Source organism: Xiphias gladius, chromosome 3, assembly GCF_016859285.1.
Source record: "Xiphias gladius isolate SHS-SW01 ecotype Sanya breed wild chromosome 3, ASM1685928v1, whole genome shotgun sequence".
Classification (NCBI taxonomy): Eukaryota; Metazoa; Chordata; class Actinopteri; order Istiophoriformes; family Xiphiidae; genus Xiphias; species Xiphias gladius.
This window is the reverse complement of record NC_053402.1, coordinates 15,414,456-15,433,936: the sequence shown is the minus strand read 5'-3', so window position 1 is coordinate 15,433,936 and position 19,481 is coordinate 15,414,456. Positions and strand designations below refer to the sequence as shown.

Genomic DNA, 19,481 nt, shown 5'->3' with positions numbered 1-19,481 from the left:
GCACAGCTTCACCACAGGTTTATTTGTGCTGCTTTAAAGCTTCTGCAACAATATATCATATATAATGTCTTGTACATAAACAACCTGAAGCCCACAATATTGTACAATGATCATGAGGTTGGGCTGAAGGCTAAAATGTCATATGATTTTTTCTTTAACCATTAAATAGGTAACCCTCCACAAAGAAAAAGCCTCTAAGTGGGAAAGGAAAACTGAATTACTGTCGCTAACCAGCAGCATTACTCATCACATTTCATCTAGAGCGCCAGGCACTGTGCAGCAGTAAAGTAACTATTCTAACAAATAAATTGCTTTTTTTATGTTACAGTAATAGAAAGTGGTCTTGTGTTTGAGAAGGTGAGAGCAAAAATTGTATGGGGAGAGAAAATAAAAAGGGGCCAACATGTCAGTTTTCCAGACAACCTAAGACCTAAAAAAAAGGGGCCCAGGGTCACAAGGACACACGTCCCTTTAAAAGACACTAATCCCCAGGATGCATCTCCGGGACCTTCAGGAAATGAACAGAGAGAGCAAGATCCAACACTGAGACCCTGTCCAGACAAGCAGACCCCCCTCACCTGCTGCGGTACATCCCCACACTGCAGCCTCACATTTACAAAGACAGTTCAGTCTGGGACACAGACAAGGTTTTCATTCCTCACGTGGCTGTCATGTCGTGAACAGGATCCACATCGGCGCTGACATAGAAAGTTTCAGAACAGCATAACAATCTCCTGAGTGGCAACTTTTTTTTTTTTTTTTTTTTTTTTTTAAAAAAAAAAAAGCAGAAACGTTTTTGTTTTCTTATTTTTCTATAAAATCACTAACAGTTGGCAATTCATAACCCCCCCCCCCCACCCTTGCAGTTGCTGTTGCAAGACCATTTTATTTTACAAAAGCAAACAAACAAAAAAGCCTCAAGAGGAACCGAGAGAAAAAGCTGTAAAAATAGACACATATTAAAGCACATAAGAAAAGGTGTTAACTTTTCTTTCATAACGCAAGAAATATTTTGATTGGGACGCCACACTCGGTCAGACCTGCTGAGTTAAAACGATGTGTGCTACGGGGGACTGCATGAGTGTATGCATGTTGTATACGTATGCAATGTATTTGGGAATTTAGTTCTTTTTAAAGCATCTTTGAAGGGGATTTTGCTGCAGCAAGATTCCCTTTTGGCTTTTTAGACAGACTGAACACACAAAGCTGAGAGAGAAAGAAGAAATTCAGACAGGAGGTTACAGTAGGCTTTGGCCCTGACTCTTGTATAGAAACCCCAGCATGCTTCCTGTTTTTCTGGCCAGTAGAGTCCCAAAGCCAGAGCTAGTATGTATCCTAGAGAAATCCCCTGGAGAGTTATGAGGCAGACCTCAACCGTGGCCTCTGCACCGGCCCAGACAGGGCGAACAGATACCCGGACCCCCTGCTCTGTCAAGTGCAACATCAGGAGCGCTGAGCAGCTCTAGTGCCTCTTCATGGACGACACCTTCTTTTTCCTGGCTGCCAGCATCTCGTAAAAGGGGTCCCTGCTGATAGCAGCTCTGTGGGCACAGATGCAAAGGAAAATGTCAGAGAAGGAAAGGTATTCAAATTGCTGCACTCTTACGGTGCTGTAATGTTAGACATTTTTTCATTTTTCATTTTTAAAAAGTCTTAGAATTTACCTGTGGATCTTTGTTAAAGTCAACGTTGAGTTAAGACTGTAAAAATAACATTAGCGCAGCCAGTACTGGTTTAACCTTTTTTTTTTCCTTTGCCTACTTAAAAGGAACTACTCAGCATAATCAGCATTTGGGTTTTTTCCTTTACGTCCGGTCACGAGAACATTTTCTAAACTGTGCTAATCGCATGAAGACATGTACACTGCATTGATCAGCAGCCAAGTCAAAATCAGTTTAAAACAATCTGCTCCAAACGAGAACATCCAGACATTTATGTGTGAAAATCAGGAAAAGACTACAGTTGAGGTTTTCAAAGGGTCGGTGTGGAGGGGGAGAGGTCAAATTTGACCACACACACACACACACACACACACACACACACACACACACACACGCACACACACGCTTTTAGATTCAGTGTGACTTGCACTTGCTAAAGATATCAAAGAAACACCCATAAATCCGCTTCCAATTCATAGACAAAAATACATTTGTTATAACTCCAGAACTTGCCTGTGAATCATCACCTTTTTAGGTTTTCTTCAGCATCAAAATAATAACGTGAAAACTGTCAGGAAAATAGGGACTGCTAATAGCTAATTATGCATACTTTTAATGGTGTCAGTTTGCAAAATGTAAACAAATATAGGCTATAAAAGAGCTAGTTAGTTAGCCACAGCTAACTAACTTACTCCATGGGAGTTTATTGAATACTGCCTCCCCCAAATTATGGGAACTGTGGTTCCAAAATTTAGAGCATAATTATTCCCCAAATCCAAGTAAGAAAGAGAAAAATAAGAGGAATGACAAAACCCATCACCATTAGCTTTTTTATGTTTGATTTTGTCTGAGGTTGGGCCCAAAGTTTCAGACTTTGAAAACCTATAGCCAAAAAACAAACAAACAACAACAAATAAACGGGGGGGGGGGGTATTTACTTGATGCTGTTCATCCATTCATCTTTTTCCTCAGCAGTTGGGGCAGAGATACGATAGAAGGTGTGGTTGCCCTCCACAACTCGTCCATCAGCCTCGGTCTTGCATGCTTTTATCACTTGGTCTTTGTTGTCAGGAATGAAAAGCTCAAAGCAGTTCTACAGAAGTAAAGTGGATGGAGGTTAGAAATTATACAAAGTAAAAGGCCTTAAAGGCATCCTTAAAAGATATTTATATACTTTATATACTATGCAACTCCCTGTCAGTCAGTTTGATTTGTAGTAATCTTCAAGTGTCAAAGCTGTGACTTGTACGCATCACAGCTGTGAAATAATAATCTACTATCTGAAATAATCCACATTGGCAGTTTTGTAAATGGCCAGCTTTGGGGAAGAGTCCTTCTTTGTTGACAATTTCAAAAATATGTTAAGTGGGAGTCAAATCCAAATCTCTGACTGTGTATAATCACAGAATAAACCAGTAGAGGGAGCTGAACTTACTGGTTTCTTATCCTCCACCTCCTTGATGCTCAGGTTCTCCAGCGGTATGATTCCTCTGGGCTCCTTGTCCTGCACAAATATAAAATATGTAAATGCACACAGGAAACAACGGGAACACAGAAAGTAGCTTCTTCACTGAGACAGAGAAACTGTGCTGTACTTACTGTGGTGTACTCAAAGTAGTACAGACAGTTGTCTGTGAGGATGAACCACCTCCTTTTCCAGGTTTTTACTCGTCCCCCTGTGGAGCAAACAGCAAGCGTCAGAGAGGCTCAACAATTGAAAGAGAGAGAGAGAGAAAGAGAAAAATGAGCACCGAAGCACCTGGTCGAGCAGCAGACAGGCAGACAGATGTATGGGCAGACAGACAGATGAGGGCTCCAGACAACTCCTTTTACCCAGAACACCCTGCTGTTCACCCTGATCCACCATTGCACCACATTGCACCATGCCCCCACCATCGTCAGGACTGCTTAGCCTTCAGCTCTCTGGGTATTTTTCTTGATTTTATAACCATTTATTATTTTTTCGTGTTCCCTTTGATGTGTTTTTATGTTAATTGGAGTAGATGTGAAGATGCTATACGATAAAGCTACAGGCCTCCATAAATGTCTGGGTTTGTCTAGAAACTTACTTTGCCCTGTTTCTCTTTCCTTGCTTGCTGAAACAGAGGAATAAGTCTGGCAACGCAGGAATAGAATAGACAGGAAACAGATCTATGTGCTCACTGAACTTAATGAACTACCACCGAAATGAAGTTACTAGAAGAAATGTGGAAAGCACTCAAATGACTTTATGAGGGCTAAATGCGGAAAATACCGAGTTATTGAGGATTAAGTCCCTGCCTTTTTCACGCCCAGTAGGGGCTCTCTGGTTAACTCTGCGCTCACTGATCTGTAGCTGACCTCTGACACCCTTTGTCACCCGTACTTCCTGTGCGGGGAAACCTGATCCCAGTAGCAGATGGCAGCCTTGCTCTGGGAGGATAGGATGCCAACAAACTGAGTGGGGCAGGAAGCTCAGTGCCTGGAGCAATGCTCGGCTGATCTCCAGGCATCTCAGACTTAAATTTCCTGTCTTGGCTCTGTTAAGTGACTTCTCAGTTATACAGGAGCAGGGCTCAGTAAATGAGGCGACAATGTTTCTTTCTAATCATGACATAATGACCTCAGCCTCGAGGAGACTAGGCTAGACTATCCCACCACCAATGTTAGTAAAGAGCTGCATTGTGAAACCCATCTACCAGGATAGGATTCCTTGAGGACATTTATATACAGACATATTGAACACACTTGTTTTATCATATAACAGCATTAGCACTGTATATGATATCCCATCATTTCACAGACGTCATGATAGGCCAAACACTTCAGTCTATTCTTGTTATTATCTACAGATGCCATCGACACGCTTCAATTGACAGGCAGAGATGGAGAGCCCCTCGCCACATCTCGACTCGTCAGCACGTTGCAACAAAGAAGCAGACAAACAGAAAACACAGAGCGATGGCAGAATCACACAGCTGACGGCCTGAAAGTTGATTGGGTTGGTCGGAGATTTGTGATTGGTGTGATGGTCATGTCAGTTCCTGTCACTCTGAGAAAGAGAGACGACCTCCTCCCGTGCAAGAATTTCTGGGACGAGGTGGACGTCCCAGCAGATTGTTGCTGTGGGTGTGTGGACGGTGCTAGGTTGGAGTGGAGCTGAGTGGACGGAGTCACCCATGCAAGACAGAACTGCGGAGGAGCCTGGGCAAGTGGAGGTTGAGAGGGAAAAGGTTTTCTTGTAAATCATATCCAGTCCATGTTTTTTGGAAATGATTCATCTTACCAGGTTGAATTTGAAACTGACTCTCTTCTTACTTAATGGATTCATTTGTTGTTTTTTAATTTTTGTGCCAAAAAATTGAAAAACACTAATCACATTCACTTACCACCCTTTCACACCCATATAAGGACTCTTGTTTTTGTAATTAATAGAAAAGCTGCACTAATTACAACAGCTATAAACAATGTGCACTTCACGCACATATTAAGCATCCATGAATGCCTTTTCAGCACACTCCTCTGCCCACGCTTCTCTTCCACAGTTTGGTCCAGTCCAGTCCAGCCCAGCACCACACCGGGCCGCAACCACACTGTTTCCCTTCAGATTCATTTACAGAATGAGATAAGGAGAGCAGAGCGACATTACTGAAAAGGTGCAGTATTCCCTTTCCATGCTACCAGAGAGCATACAGCAATAAGCCAATGGGAAAATGGGTTCATGATCAATTTAGAGAGTTAGGGAAAAGTCCTTTGTTGTGCTTGCTGTATGGAAAAAAGGTATAATGCAGCTTCTAAAAAAAACAGAGTAAAAGGAGAGCGACCACCACAGCATACAGAGAAAAGAGGGTCAAACTGCTCAGTAGAGTGGTCACATAGAATCAGCTCCCCAAGTCAAGCCCACAGGGTGGCAAATGCACCCGGCGACTGCTCGGCAACCACCCACAGAGATAAAAGAGTTCGGACAAACCACCAAGTCAATGACAGACTGAACAGACAAACATCAGAAGTTCAAATGACTCAGTGGAGAGACAAACATTATAAATAAAAAAATTTAGACAAAAAAACCCTGTATGAATGTAAAAAAAAAAATGAGGAAGAGAACAAAAGCATGGCAGACCACCAAAAGCACCTGAGAGCTGAGAGATGGACTAGCGTTTGGGAAGAGCAGGTGTACATACCTCCTGAGGAAAGACAACAGCCAAAATCATGGGAACATACAAACAAACAAAGAGGAAAAGGAAACAAAAAAATCAAATTAAATTATAAAGAATTATAGCACCACAGTTAATTTTGGTTCCAAGGAGGCCTTTTATGCACTGCTTCACAATTTTTCATTTTAAAAGACTTTAATAATGAGGGTCAAATCATTTTTACAAAACTGCTGTTATTATATCAGTCCACAAGGGGGAGTTTTACTCAATGTGAACTTGTGAGAGCTACTGTAAAGCACTACATGAAATATCGCCTCCACTTGGGTCCATTTCTGTTATGTCCAGTAATTTACCTTCCACCCTGATTGTCTTACAATCTTCCAATTTGGAGTCATTGGAGAAAGAGTAATTCCTCACTCCCTTGGTGTAGTCAGTTGTAAAGATTCACAGCAAATGGATTCAATGTCACCTCACACATTAATGCTTTTTTATTAAATTCATTGTGAATCTGTACAACAGAGAGATCTCAGAGGAAACAGAGGATGAAAAGTTCAGGGGTCCAGAGTTGTGCTTTTCTGCATGTAGAGTGATTGTGACCAGTCAAAGTACCAGGTGACATCCTATGAAACATCTGTAATGATACAGGTGCGTGTGTGTGTACGTACATGTGTGTGTATCCAAATGTATGGCTGAGTTAGAAATTATCAAAGGGTCAGGAGCAAAAGACCCTTGAAAGTTCACCAAACACTCGTAAACACTCATGGGGAAATATAATTAAAAATACTGAGACGCACCCTTTACTATTAAAGAGGCCTGTTGTGAGTTTCATCAATGGGACAAAGTATGCATTTCAAATCTAAAATAAAAATTCCAGAGGACAAAATGTCCCACAGAAAAAGGGGAATAAACCATCATCAATGGAAAAAAATTATATATCAATTTCAAAACTTTATTTGAAATACTATATTTGTATTGTATTTAGAGTAAATGCAAGTTTGAGTATGTGCACACACTTGATTTATAAGCTTTGAAAGTCAGTATTTTTCCGTGTGTATGTCAGTGTATGAATATGCCCTGTCTAAAAAAGTTACAGGCCTCCTCAAGTGTTGGTCTGATCTCATTCATAATACATTAAAGCAACTTAATTCTCACACATTTGCATATACACAGGTTATTGACCTCAGGAGGGACACTGGTTATCACTTTATGCAGGCTGATTTTCAACCTTGAGATAATCCAACAATACGCGCTGCTATGAAAACACAATGCAAAGTTATCTGTTAGCACAGGCATAGTGATCAGAACCATCATTTTGGCAATTTATTATGTGTCCAAATAATTTATTTCCAGTGTCACTCACCCAGTTTTAGCAGCCAGCCCTCTCTGTCTGGATTGAAGAAAGTGTGTGTGAGGTCGTTGCCATCGTCCTCTGGGATTTTGAAAGGCTCGTTCTTGATGCTTTCATACAGATTCTGCAATAAAGAGAGCTGACCATGAATACAGGGCAGGTCTGAGATCACAGAAAGGTACAGGGCCACAGTGGAGAAATCACAGATGAGGTTGGAAGCCCTCCTCACCCTGAGCAAGTCTTCAGGTAAGTCTCCTCCATCGTTGATGCCTCTGTTCATGGAGATGAACCGTTCCACAGAAGGCTTGTCCTTCACATTGGGGTTGTGGAGGCTGGTGTTTAGCATGATGATGGCAAATGACAGGATGTAACAAGTATCTGTAAGACAGACAGACAGACAGACAGGCACGCACGCAGGCACGCACGCACGCAGAGAGAGAGAGATCACGCTATGAGGGAGGGATGAGCTTTACGAGATAGTGAAAGGTTGCTGTTTACCATAAAATTTCTATGAGTGTTTAATGTGGTGTTTAAATATGAATGTAAATTAGCTGAGCTGAAAGGGCCGCACTTTAGAGACCGCAGACAAACAGAGAGGAACGCTAAAAGACAATGTGGCCGGCACGTGGCTGACGCAGCAGCACTTTATCTGGCCCGCTAGGCTGTTGAGACGTCCCATGCATTATTCACATCCATCTGCATTCGTGTTTGAGGCAGTTGGCTGTCTGCTAGGGGCATTATTCCCCCAAAAGCAAGACACTCTTCCATAACACAGTTTACCTCAGCAGACTTTGTGTCTGCTAAATAAAGAAGTTGAGATACGAGTTATATTAACATGCCATTGGATATCAGTGCAATATGGAAAAAACAGTGCATCCACTAACAGGGAAGACAAATGTTTATCTGGTATAGTTCCATAAAAATGAAAAATAAAAAGTTAAAATTAATTTTTATCTTTATTCTGGTTGTGAATTTTACTGTATTTATCAATATTGCTGACAAATACTGATTGTGTATTGCTCTAAAAAGGCAAACAATGGAAAAATACCTCAAGTGTTTTAAAGGGAAGAGTTCATGGCAAAACTTTAGACTTATTAATCAACAAATAAGACTTTTATGGTGGTTGATAAAAACCCCTGTTCAACCCTTAGATGCGGTTCACATCTATATTTGCCATTATTTTATCAAGACACAAGACAAACTGAAGTCATTTTGTTCTTTGTGTCACTGTTCACACATTTACAGCTTTTCATGACGGCACTGGAAGCCGGGCTGTAAAGCACGATGGCGCTACCTGTGGACTGGAAAACGCCAGAGTTGCATTGGCAGTAACGCTGAGCGAAAGCCTCCATCATGCGGTCGATCTTCTGAGCTTCTCCCGGTAGTCGAAAACTCCACAGGAATTGTCTGTCAGGGGACACAACTCAGTAGTCAGCGACAGACTCACTTCCACTGTGAAAAAGACGAATTTATTTTTGTTCATGCATGAGACTGGAACTGACAGCTGTGTCCTTACAAAATACAAATAAGGTGACTCTTAAAAAATGGGACTTCATCACGATTTACTGACATAAAAAGAAGGGGAAAGCTACTATGAGGATCTAGCCAAGAACTTGATGAGTCTGTAGCAGACTCTGGGAACATGTTGTCTTACCTTAGGGCCTGAACCAGGTTGAGGTCTGTGAACTCATGAAGCTCCACAAAGGCATGGAGGACTTGGATATTGAATTCATCTCTATAGGAGACAAATCATTATACATTTTACATTATACTTACTGGTAAATTCAAAAGATATTCTGCATCAGCAAAACAAAATAAATATGCAAAATATTACGTTTCAATTAACATTTATTTTCATCTTACAGTTATCGATTAATCTGACAATCATTTCTAGATAATAAATTAATTGTTTGTACCATAAAATATCATAAAATAGCCAATAATGCCCATTACACTTTCATTGACTTCTAGTTATGTCTGACCACAGTCCAAAACACATAATGTAAAGAAAAGCATCAAATCGTTATAATGAGAAGCTGGCACCAGGAAACGTTTTGCATTTGTGCTCGGAAAATGACTTGGAAAATAATTAATCAGTTATTGAAATGGCCGATTACAGTCATAGATAGGAAGATCATGACCCAAAGCTATAAAAGTGAATTTTAAGGCGTGATTTCATGGATGCTAATGAAGGTTAAGACTAAAGAGTGCTTTTACTGGTTTGGTTCAAAGCTCTTTATAAAAGTCTGATCGCTGCCTCATTTTGAAAGTAGGCCCCATCAGGAACGTGTCTGTTGACTCAGCTCAGGGTGTGATCTGGCTCACATGGGCCTCAGAGATCAGTGGTATGCTGCTTTACCCAATCAAACCCAATGGAGGAGGATACACCCTGCATCCCCTTTCGTTTATCATCTAATCTCAATCATGACATCATTCCCGACCTCCATGCCCTTCAGAGTAAATCATCTGTCCTGTGGGAATATGGAATGGCTCTAAGGAGTTCTTGTTGACAGGGTCATGTCCAGTCACTACTATTCCCGATTGACAAGTGACCGATCGTATCTGAAGCCTCCCCCGCTTCTCAAGCCCCTCCTTGCAGAATAGGAAACCCTCGTAGATCTTGATAACAACCAAACAGAGAGCATCCATCTACAGCGTGGCTCCATTTCCTGGTTTGACCTCACAGACCACACCCTGACTGTAACACTGCCTGCCCTGTAGTCCCAGAGCAGTGCATACATCAGGCCCATCACTATTTCCTGTATTATGTGACGCACTTTAATTGCCTTCAAACACATGCATTCCCAAGTTGTGTTATCATTGTTACTTATGAATGAGTAAGATAATCACACACAGATGGAGAATATTGAGCAACGGACATCTTCTTGACGGGACGGTCTGAATGTGGGACCAATAACTGTGTTTGGGAAAGGATGGGTGTGTGCCAGACAAAACGGAAGCGGAGTAATACGGAAAATATGCGCTCACTATTTGATTTTTGTTTTTCAACCACGTAGGTGCTGGTGAATGATGATAGAGAGTATGAGAGGGAGGAAGTTAAATAGAGGAAAAAGTCAATTTTTATCCTGACCTCTCTCCAAGGTAATCACCAATGGCTGTTTTGTTGAGGCCCTCGCCCTTGTAGAGGAATTGAGCAATGTCGTCGCTGGTATTCTTTAGCAAGTCATTCTCGATTAGGAACTGGATCCCCTGAGAAAGAGACAGCGCCCCATGTTACATCTTGCTTATGAGAACATGTGGGAGAAATCATTTTTCTTCAGAATCATAACAGTTATTCAACCTACCTTTTTGGGGTCCATGTTGAATTTTTTACGGCCCATGGCCACCTGTTTGTTCCTCTGCATATTTTTCCTGAAACATCAGAAAAATCAGTTGTTAGTTGTTCTTTATGTGAACACAATTTTGCCTATGAACAAACTCTGATATAAAAAAGTTCAGTGTTACAACTAGCAATTATTTCCATTATCGATTAATCTGCCAGTTTTTGTCTCAATTAATTAATTAAGCATTTGGTCTATAAATTATTAAAAGATGGAAAACCAGAAAATATTATCATTGGAGAGGCTGGAAACAGTGATTTTTAGCCTTTTTGTCTAAAAATTACTCAATGTGCATGCAGGCCTCTTCGATATGACTCAGAGAAATCAAATTGCATGCAAATTCACTAAATTGATGGATGGTCCATCGTCGTACTTATTCAACATAGCTCAGACCATTTTAATAGATGTATTCACTTAATTTCCTGAAAGCATATTTCCCATTAACATTTTTCATGTGTTTGACCGGGGCCAGCCTTTCTTCCCCCTTGACCATGATGACAAGGGGGAAGAAATGCATACGGGAAACTCTCATTTCTCAGGCCTCGAGTTATTCAGGGTCAAAGTGCGCTCCAAGAGTCCACCATCACCATGGTTACATTTCCATCCCCAGCCGGTCAGAGGTCACCACTTCTTCCCACTGAATTACTCACACCAGCATTCCTTTGGCTTTCGTCTGCCAAAGTCCAACACTCAACTACACAGTTGCTGTGCAAAAGGGTCAGCACATACTGATGATCATGTACTGTCTTTAAGTGAATCATAGGAAACCTTGATCACAAGAAGTTGCTGTAACCCTTAATGGGTTTTAGAGCCAAGTGAGAGCGCTTTAGGAATATTCGGTAGCTGATGGGATCCCTATTCACTTGAGTAGGCCAAACCCGAGCACTCCCTCCCTTGAGACCATCCATTGTCTGCTGCTGCCCATGCAACCACTGCATTATTCAATGAGGCCTCCCATCATGGGGGTGTGCCTGATGAAACATTTAAAAACGCCCTTAAAAGCATGCCCAATTTGGGGAGGGTGTTTGGTGTGATGGGATGGCCCGATTTGGCCGTCAAACACCAATAACTGACAGCTTCATTTGCTAAGCTAATAGAGGCCAAACAGAGAGGGAAATGTGAGTGTTGGGGAGGGGAGTCATGCCCCGTTTTCTTACCTCTCCTCAGTGGAACCCAGGTTCTCAATCTCACTTGTTACTTCTGCTATCTCATCTTTCAGCCGCTGCAGAAAAAAAACAAAACAGAAGGGTTAGTCTTAAAATGTGATGAGTATGACAAGAGAATTAATTCAACTTTTTTCCACCAATTTTCCTGACACCAGGACGCATGGAAGGGTGTGAACAAACGACATGCAAGGTATCAAACATTGCTTCACACACTGCTGCACATTCAGCTCTCCTCATTTCTCTTAAACTAAACACTGGGAGTAACTTTCTATATATGCCATATCAGAGAGTGTGTGTTTGCGTGTGTTTGTGTGTCTGCTCTCCCAACTAATCCTCTCATTCTGAATTTGATTAGTTGGAGAACATTCGGGGATAACCTCAATACAAATGGAGTAAGAAAGCATAAAAGTGAGTTATAGTTTGTGTGGAGTTTTAGTGATTAATGGCCTTAGAGGCAGATTTAGTCAATAGGGCCAGGCCCGCTGGTGCCAGACTGGCGCGGTAAGGCCGTTGCAGAGGGTAGCAGGGCGGAGAGGGTGACGTCAGGTTAATGAAAGTCTGGAATAATAGACTGTAGCATAAGAGAAGTCCTGTGTACAGTGAGAGCTTGGTTACTATTGATCATAAGAGGCTTAAACACTTCAAGTAAAGGTTACAATCATCCAGGCTCTCAGTTCATATCCAGCCACAGTGTTTGTATATCATTTCTCATGCATAATACCAACTCACTATAGGCCAAGCCACAAAGGGAACATCTGTGTTTTCAAGGCCTGCGCAATCACAACACATTCCTCAGATGCTTGTCTCTGCAAACAAAGGCTGCGGTCATACAGGATAATGGCGGTTGTGGTGGTGGTGGTGGTGGTTGGGGGGGGGGGGGGGGTCTTGAATGCTGGACCCAGTTGTGGGAATCAGGGAACAGGAGAGGGGTCAGTGTGCAGACCACAGAGTAGGAGAGGATGGGGGCAGTAGTGGTATCCAGAAAGGGGGGACGGGCCGCGATGGTGGCCCAGGCTCATAAAATAGAGGGTGTTGGCTCTCGCTTCCAATATTTGTCTGTCAGGGCCAGGAGGTTTAGTCACCTACTGTCACATACTGAGGCCAATTTATTGCCGGGGCGTGACAGTCTGTCTGTCATTTGCTTATGGAGCTGGTTACTGAGTGACAGGACTTACCTGAGCTAGAATAATCAGCTGTGCTCTTGGGTTAAGGCAACAGCCAAAAAAATCATTATGAGCCATGGACAGGAATAATAATAAAAAAAAATAAAAAAAAAACCCACTGAGCTGATTTGAATCCTGGCTCTCTCTGGAAATCAGAGAGTACATGAGATTATTCTACTGGCTGCATGAGCACATCCCTCATAAGAGCATAATGCTATTTTACCTGTACGCAGAATCGTGTGCTTTGTCTTATTTTTATACTCACACTACATTCAAAACCAAACTGCAATAAAAACACCCAAAAGAGATAACTTTATCCATAAATAGAGTTCCCTGATGACAGTAAATTTACAAAACACGACTGACTAAACAGAAATGGTTTGCTAAGGAAGTGAGCACTTAGTAGGAAATACCTCACATTCCACTTGGGGTGTAATGTCTGAAGGACTCCTTGGAAAAGAGGAATTCGCACAAAGGCAGTAAAAACTTGATATGAGGTAAATGTTTAATCAAAAAGCAGAGGAGGAGCAGTTTTAGTGTCTGGACCTTGTAGGTCAAAAAATAAATAAATGAATAAAAATATCAGATACTCTCACCCACTGAGCCACTTAATCTCACGCCTAGTCATTTCAATAGGTGGATCACTTATATTTTATTATGGTAAGTTCTAGTGTATATAAGTATCTTTGGATCCAAGCAACATAGTTTGCATTAGACATAAAGGCTCATACAAAGTTAAAACAACCTAAAATATATTTCAGATGGGTAAAATACTTAATACTAGTGAAAATCAAGTACTTAATTTCTGTTGAATTGTGTAATTTTTGACACCTTTTTCAAATTACTAACATTTTAGTATTAAAAAGTTTTAAAACAGGTCTAATTAAATTTCAAAAAATGTGTTTGTCTCACTTTTTCTACTAAATATTGGCAAAACTGAAAATGAAAGTACATGAAGGTACATGCTTGTCTTTTGTACTTCTGTCCACTGGCCTACTTCTGTTTATGTGTTTTAAGTACATGCAAATTTACAAAAGACCTCGTATCCTATTCCAATATTACCTGAATGTCCTCCAGCAGCTCCTGCTTGCGCCGGCGGATATTCTCCAGCTCCTGCTGCTCCTCTGGGGTGAGGTCGTCCGGCACTGTGGAGAGATGAGAGAGAAGATGATGGCTTAGTACAGTGGTGCCCGAAAATATAAGGAACCTTTGTCCTTTTCTATGCATATCCATCCCTGGAGGAAAATCCCTGAGGGTATCACAGTGCACAAAAATAACATAACAACACTCTAGTATTTCTTGATATCAAAAGGTTATTGAATGCTCACGGCAAGAGATATGGAGCCAAAGGGAACACACAATGACAGTCATGAAAATGTTTTACGGCAGCAGCTGATACGTGGTCAGGGCAGAGGAGCGTAGAGGAAGTTCTTTCATTGTTTCAGCATCAGTGATGAATCAGACAAAACCTCTACAACAACTACAACACACTAAAAGTGTGCAAAACACCTACACCAAGTGTGCAGCAGCCAGGTACACTTTGAAGGGGATTTAAGTTTTATGTGACTAAATGAAACAGCTGAAGTCAGCCAGGCAGCACTGAGCATCAGTGCCAGAGTAGCACAAATGTGACAGTTCTCAAAGCACTGCCAGACCTCCTGTCACTCACACTTTAGGCTGCTGTAATTAGCTTTGTCTGTGCCAAGGACTTAGGGCCGAGCAATGTGCCCTGATTGATGGACAATGCGTTTGTGGGCTTGTGTGAGCGCAAACCATATCTGCACTCAAAGCATAAAGGGGCACTACTAGTATCAATACTCTAAATCACACCAGTACAGCAGTCACCAGCAGCAGTAACAGTCCCCTTTGTAAACAAGTGTCTTAAGACCATATATAACCTTAAAATAAAACAGCTATTCCTTGGTTGCATGTAATCTGTTTATTGGCAGTGAGTTTTGAAAGAATCTTGGAGAATCTAAAATATGTAACTTTCTGTGCATTTCTAAAAATCCCAGTGATGCCCTGAGGGACCAAATTTTGATGCTTACAACATGTCTTCACTTGCTGAAGAAATTGATATAACAACGCATGATACAACCTGCGTGAACAATGATCTCATTAAATGACTGTCGACTCTTAGAAGCAATGTAGTGCTCAGCAAGAGGCAGTAACACCCCCTGAACCCCAACAGTGTCATGAGCAGCTCAAGTGTTATGTTAGAAGATCATCTCTGTCACTCAGTGACTCTTTCTCCGATTCCCCCTGTGGCCAAGCACACGCCCCCACCGTGAACTCTCATCCTCCCCTCATTACCTCAGCAGCAGGGTTCAAAGGTTAAAGGGGTCGAGGCTTGGGGCCGACTCTCTGAATGTCTGCAAACGGTTAACAAGGTAATGGTTAAACAGTAATGAAGCTGAAGACACAGGAAATCCTCAACACAAGGTCTTATATTACTCATTCCACAACTTTCCATGATACCATTAGTGACCAAAAAATAACAAAGCTCTTATTTCCTCAAACATTTTCTTTACTCTCCTATCTCCTATGCATTAAAAAACGAATTCAACATTGGTCCCAAGTAATCCTAATAAAACCACAGAGGTAAAATTCACATTTAAATGTGAGTTGCTAAACTGTGGACACTGTGTACCTGCATTAAAGGCCAAAAAAAAAAAAAAAAAAAAAAAATCAAGCACAGCAATCAATAAATAAAGGACACAACCAGCCATCTGGGATGTATGAGCTTCATGTTGCTTTGAGAAACACACACAAACAAACGTTCACAATTCAAAAAATACAAAGATCAGCTAAGTGTAATTTTCCTGCGAGGCAGATATAATCCAAATTTGGAGTAATTTGGCTATTCAGCATTTCACGGATATAATAGAGAGAAAATACATACTGCAAAATGGAGAGCACTTATTTTAATATCAACAGCCGGCATGCTAACATAAACATCTTGAGGCACATACCCATGACATTCACTGGAATGTCTGCTAGTATTTGACACAGGAATAATGGACAATGTAAGTCTAAAACAGGAGCCTTATAGCAGGCTATTAAGGAGGTCCAAAACAAAGCGATCCCGTCTTCCCATCTTGTTTTCAGACAGCTGGGGGAGCACAGTAGTCCATTCGAGGATGACCTTTCACACATCATACCTCACAGTCTACAGTATCCCTGGCAAACCAGCAGCATCCATCCCAAATATTCTGGGTATCCATGGAAACCACGTTAGCTTTGTTCTGACAACGGTGAGCTGATAGTATGGTGTAGAGCAAAGACAGACACCAAAACAAATGGTTGCGAAACCTTTTTTTTTTTCCTCTTGGTCAGACAGGTCCCTCGAGAGCATCTCATATCAGGGAAGACATGAATATTTAAGAAACAGACTTGGAAGCACAAAAATTGCACAAATGCATGCAAAAACACAGATGGGTTTATCGGTCTGAGAACGCGAGGGTGTTCTTGCATTTATTGACCCTTACTCCCAATCGACTGGACAAGTTAATGTCACGATGAGCAAACCCAGGGCTAGGCCTTGTGTTCAGCAGCACAAATAAGTGCAAAAGATAGGACAAGCTTAAAGCAGGAAGTCCATTCCTCTTTCTAGAAGCATGATGTCAGGTTTGGCGGCCAGTGGACACTGAAGGAAACCACGCCACACAGCGCAGGACAGCAGGACCTTACACAACACAACCACAGCATTCTTGGCATAGAGGAGTACCACAAATTGAAGGACCAACAGGGGAGAAGAACGGCACAAAAGACTATAATTTGACACAGTGGAGGAGACAGAAAGAAACTGAGTAAAGGAACGTAATCATTTAGGGATGGAAATTGTCTATTCACTTGCCTCCCTCAAGAGCACAAACTAAGAGCTTGTAGAAAATCAGTGTCTTTTCCCATCAGCAATGCAGATGCATGATGGCACTCAGGCCCTGCGATTGAAGAGCAGGTTTTCTCCTCAATGGGCCACAGTGCCACCTCACACATCCTCTGACGTCACCCACATAATCAGAGTTATTCACAGAGCCAATCAGGTGGATCCGTCACTGCCTTCCTGACCCCACCAAAAATAATCGAGACCGCATCAGGGAAGGGAAAAGCCCCACCCACTCTAGTGCCAGAGGTGGGTACCAAGTGGGTGTTATTTCCCAGAACACAGCAGAAGAGGGGGGAACCCATCCGCTTTTGTCTGGGAGCGCTGCTTGGCTGTTATTCAGTAAACCTTTGCACTGGCAGGGCCAATGAAAAGAAGCTTGTCATCGGAAAAAGACAGGAAGTGAAAAAGACAGAAGAAAGAGAGGGTAAATAAGCTAAAGACAGAGTGATGAGAGAGTAGATAGAGTGATGACAGAAACAGATTCTCTCTTCTTGATGCAGTGATGTGATTAAAAAGTTTGAAGAGTATAGGATATGAGAGGAAATGTGTTCTTTTCTGCTCCATATTCACGAGATACAATACTCCTCATCTGCCCTGTCTATATCTGACGTCAGGAGCCTCTTAGAAGCAGAGGGCCTCTATCTATGTAGTGATTTCCAAGGGCTGAAAGAGAAAGGGGGGCCGCCCACATCTTCACTCACGCTGCCTGGAAAACAGGTCATTCAGGGGAATCACATGCACATGCACCTTGGCTTGCATGCATCGAGTGTAGTCGTGAACAAATTCGAGACGCACACGCACCCGCGTACGCACACACATGTGTTTCACTTACACACCGAAGTCTGGGGCTGACACAGTGAGTTTCCTGCTGTGCCTGGCAGTGTATCAGTGCTTAACAACTTCCTTTTTATTTCAATTTTCAACACTAACACAATCTGACTTGATTGTCCAGACTATGATATTGACACTGAATTCACAATTTTTATATCACTGTAAAAATGTCAATCTTAAGGCACTTACTCTATTCACTTTCAAATGAAGAGATTATTAAACAACAGTCAGTGTCAGGAAACATTGCAGGACACTTAAAAGTATCAGGGAATGACATTCAATTTAAGAAAATGAAAAAAAAAAAAAAAAATTTGCACTTGAAACCTAAAATTACAACATCCTATTATCTTTTTTGAAAGAATAGTAACACATTAAGTCTTTTACTGAGCTGAATAACTTGCTGAGCCCAAGGCGGTGCAAAGTGATTTGAAAATGTGTGACTAGAGAGCAGACAATCACGGTATGCCTACTGTAAGGTACTGACACAAGTGCTCTTTTGCCAAATCCGAGACAGTGTAATCTAAGCTTTTTTCCTGCCGTGCCCTGGCCCTCATTACTCTTGAGTGCTGTTTAACCTAAAATTATCATTCCAAACACTCAATACACTCCCTTTGAGTATGATCATAGCGCCTACTCCTGAGTCGGTCCATCCCCATCCCCTTCAACTACTAAATTTTATTTAATATAAACTCTTCTGGTGGATCTTTGGTGCCTTTAAAATTTTTAACTCACCACAATGTGTTTAATATTGATATTTTGACCATGTATGTCCTGAACTTTTGCTTCTAAGGGTGTCTGCGGAGTTTCTTGATGGGCAAAGCAGTTTCTAGTGAGGGCTGGGTCAGCGGAGAGCACTGGGGAGGTGACATCAAGGGAGATACCAATTTTAGCTCGCTCTCCCACAGTGGCAGAGCCGACTAATACGCATTGTGATTGCCATCCTGGCAGAAGAAGCAGATGTCTCATTTCCACCCAGACCACTGAGGAACTCCCCTTGGAAAATAAGGAAATTAGAATTCTGAGTGCTCACAGGATCTCTCATCCACCCCCTCACTGAAAATGTGACCCAATTTAGGGAGCTACTCTTAGTATACAAGGACCAAAAAAAAAACTTATTAACTAACTCAGCCCCGGTGACACAACTACTAGACGGGGTTACAAGATACACAAATTGTTGTACTTAAAAAACATCTCTACGCTCAACAGAGATCTAAATTGTGAAATGACACAGCTTACTGTGACATGGCATGTATTCTCACTACATCTATTGTATATGCTCAAGTGTTACAGGGTAGAAGCTTTGTGGAGGTTTTACACCAAAATGTGGAATCTTGGTGCTTCATAGGAGCAGACAGAGACATCAGTGAATATATTTACAAGACAACGCTGCCTATGATCTGCTGACTGAGGGAAAATGCAAAGTGATACAGATCTATTTTGGTAGCCACATGTTTCTGTGCCTGTACATGATTACATTTTGATGAAGAGCACAAAGTGATAGGGGCAGATAAATGACACTGGTAGCAGCAATTTTCCCTGCGTGAGGTTCATCTGTTCTGTGTCTACAGCTTTTTTCCTCCATATCTTTGCGGAAGAAACAGCATCCAAATGGTCCTGATACACTTCCATTAGACTTGATTACCCTCCTCCTTCTTTTGTTCCTCCATCATCTCTCCTCTCATCTACTCTTTCTAGCCACTGTCATCTCTAAAATGCAACCAAGAACATCAGATTTCTCAAGCTCTCCTCCACCTTCTCCCCTCCCCTATGTTCCTTAAGGCCATTGTTGCTGTACAGCCTCTTTCCTTATAGTTACATGGATAGTTCCCTTAAACTTGCTGAAATGCAACCTCCACCTCCAAGGTCTGGGGTAGTCTGCAATCAACCGCCATTCCTAAATCAATACGAGCACCAGCTGTAATAAGAAGCAGTCTACTTCATGATGAGGTTTA

The 19,481-nt window shown here is 41.8% G+C and overlaps 1 protein-coding gene across 3 annotated transcripts in view; it reads right to left on the bottom strand.

Annotated features, from left to right (window-relative positions):
* Positions 1-773: 773 nt before the first annotated feature.
* The window catches only part of cyth1a (cytohesin 1a), a 39,679-nt gene continuing 20,971 nt past the window's right edge, over positions 774-19,481 (bottom strand). For 2 of the 3 annotated variants that reach the window (XM_040158101.1, XM_040158094.1), the window contains exons 2-13: positions 13,875-13,957; positions 11,641-11,705; positions 10,448-10,514; positions 10,234-10,352; positions 8,797-8,877; positions 8,437-8,549; positions 7,372-7,520; positions 7,154-7,266; positions 3,261-3,339; positions 3,097-3,165; positions 2,600-2,754; positions 774-1,541 (exon numbers count right to left, since the gene is read on the bottom strand). In XM_040158101.1, the coding sequence (XP_040014035.1) occupies positions 1,463-1,541; positions 2,600-2,754; positions 3,097-3,165; positions 3,261-3,339; positions 7,154-7,266; positions 7,372-7,520; positions 8,437-8,549; positions 8,797-8,877; positions 10,234-10,352; positions 10,448-10,514; positions 11,641-11,705; positions 13,875-13,957 (1,172 nt within the window). In that variant the 3' untranslated portion in view covers positions 774-1,462. The remainder of the gene's footprint in view (positions 1,542-2,599; positions 2,755-3,096; positions 3,166-3,260; positions 3,340-7,153; positions 7,267-7,371; positions 7,521-8,436; positions 8,550-8,796; positions 8,878-10,233; positions 10,353-10,447; positions 10,515-11,640; positions 11,706-13,874; positions 13,958-19,481) is intronic. The other variant, XM_040158087.1, reaches the window with a different exon arrangement.